This window comes from Sinocyclocheilus grahami, unplaced genomic scaffold (genome assembly GCF_001515645.1).
Source record: "Sinocyclocheilus grahami isolate Dianchi unplaced genomic scaffold, SAMN03320097.WGS_v1.1 scaffold3858.1, whole genome shotgun sequence".
Classification (NCBI taxonomy): Eukaryota; Metazoa; Chordata; class Actinopteri; order Cypriniformes; family Cyprinidae; genus Sinocyclocheilus; species Sinocyclocheilus grahami.
The window spans coordinates 14,445-15,518 of NW_015508902.1; the positions used below are offsets into that span (position 1 = coordinate 14,445).

A 1,074-nucleotide genomic window follows, 5' to 3' on the forward strand; every position below is an offset into this window, starting at 1 on the left:
ACACACACACACACACACACACACACACACACATGAGATGCTTATATTAGCTGATTGTTTAAACAGACCGAGAGAGAAATGAAAAGGAAAAATAACAGACTGACATCTGGGGAGAGAGACAGACTGAGAGGGACATAAAAGCAAAATAAAGTTCCCATAGTAAGAAGAGTGAGATGTGGCTAGGGTTGGGTGATAAATCAATATTGATATTTCTTGAACAAATATTTATTGATAATTAATTAATTTGATACAACCAAGATATTTTTTTCATCCGGGTTTTAATTCATACAATATACAAGTTCTGTTCTGTTTTGCTTTAAATTAATTGTTATATTTGTATTCGATTGTTATATTTTAATTTGATTACATTAAAAACATTTTTTTTATTAGAATTCATTTCATTAGACATCATTTTTGGTATGAAATCATAAAACAGAACTCAGGAAAAAAAGAAAACAAAATTTAGGGATAATTAAAATGGGGCCCTAAATGAAAAGGTAGCTTAATATGTGGAATTTAGTAGTAAACCAGAACAATCTTTGATTACATTCATTCCTAAGGTCTAACAAATATGAGGAGTGCATGTCCTTCCTCATAAATGGTATAAAAAAATATTGTGATAAATATCAATATAGAATGATATGGAAAAAATATTGTGATAATATACATATTACCATATTACCCACACTAGATGTGGCTTGAAGCAGATGAAATTAGCCACATGCAAATGCTTATAGGCATCATCTAAGAGCAAACTGGGAGAAGACCATCATCTGAGAGTGAGATGTTTTCATTCTCACAACCTGTGTGCAAGCAGCAGATGTTGATTCTCCTACCTGTCGAGATACAGCCAGCTGCAGCGCCAGGTAGAAAACAGCTAGGTGATCAGTGGGGGACAGACTCTGTGCCCTGAGAGAGAGAAACAGTGTGTTTCATCAGTGTGCACAGTATGTGAGAGTGTGTGAGAGAGAGAGAGAGAAATGTAGGACAGTCTGAAAATCACCTCTGGAAAGCACTCAGCGCTTTTTTCTGATACTCTTCTTGCATTCCTCGAAGAGATGCTGTAAAGACAGA

At 34.9% G+C, this 1,074-nt stretch overlaps 1 protein-coding gene across 1 annotated transcript in view; it reads right to left on the reverse strand.

The window, feature by feature from the left end:
- Positions 1–1,074, reverse strand: part of LOC107576518 (tetratricopeptide repeat protein 7B-like) — a gene marked incomplete at its 3' end in the record, with an annotated part of 27,517 nt that overhangs the window by 4,527 nt on the left and 21,916 nt on the right. The window contains exons 7-8 of the mRNA XM_016262683.1: positions 1,004–1,061; positions 837–909 (exon numbers count right to left, since the gene is read on the reverse strand). Of these exons, the coding sequence (XP_016118169.1) occupies positions 837–909; positions 1,004–1,061 (131 nt within the window). The remainder of the gene's footprint in view (positions 1–836; positions 910–1,003; positions 1,062–1,074) is intronic.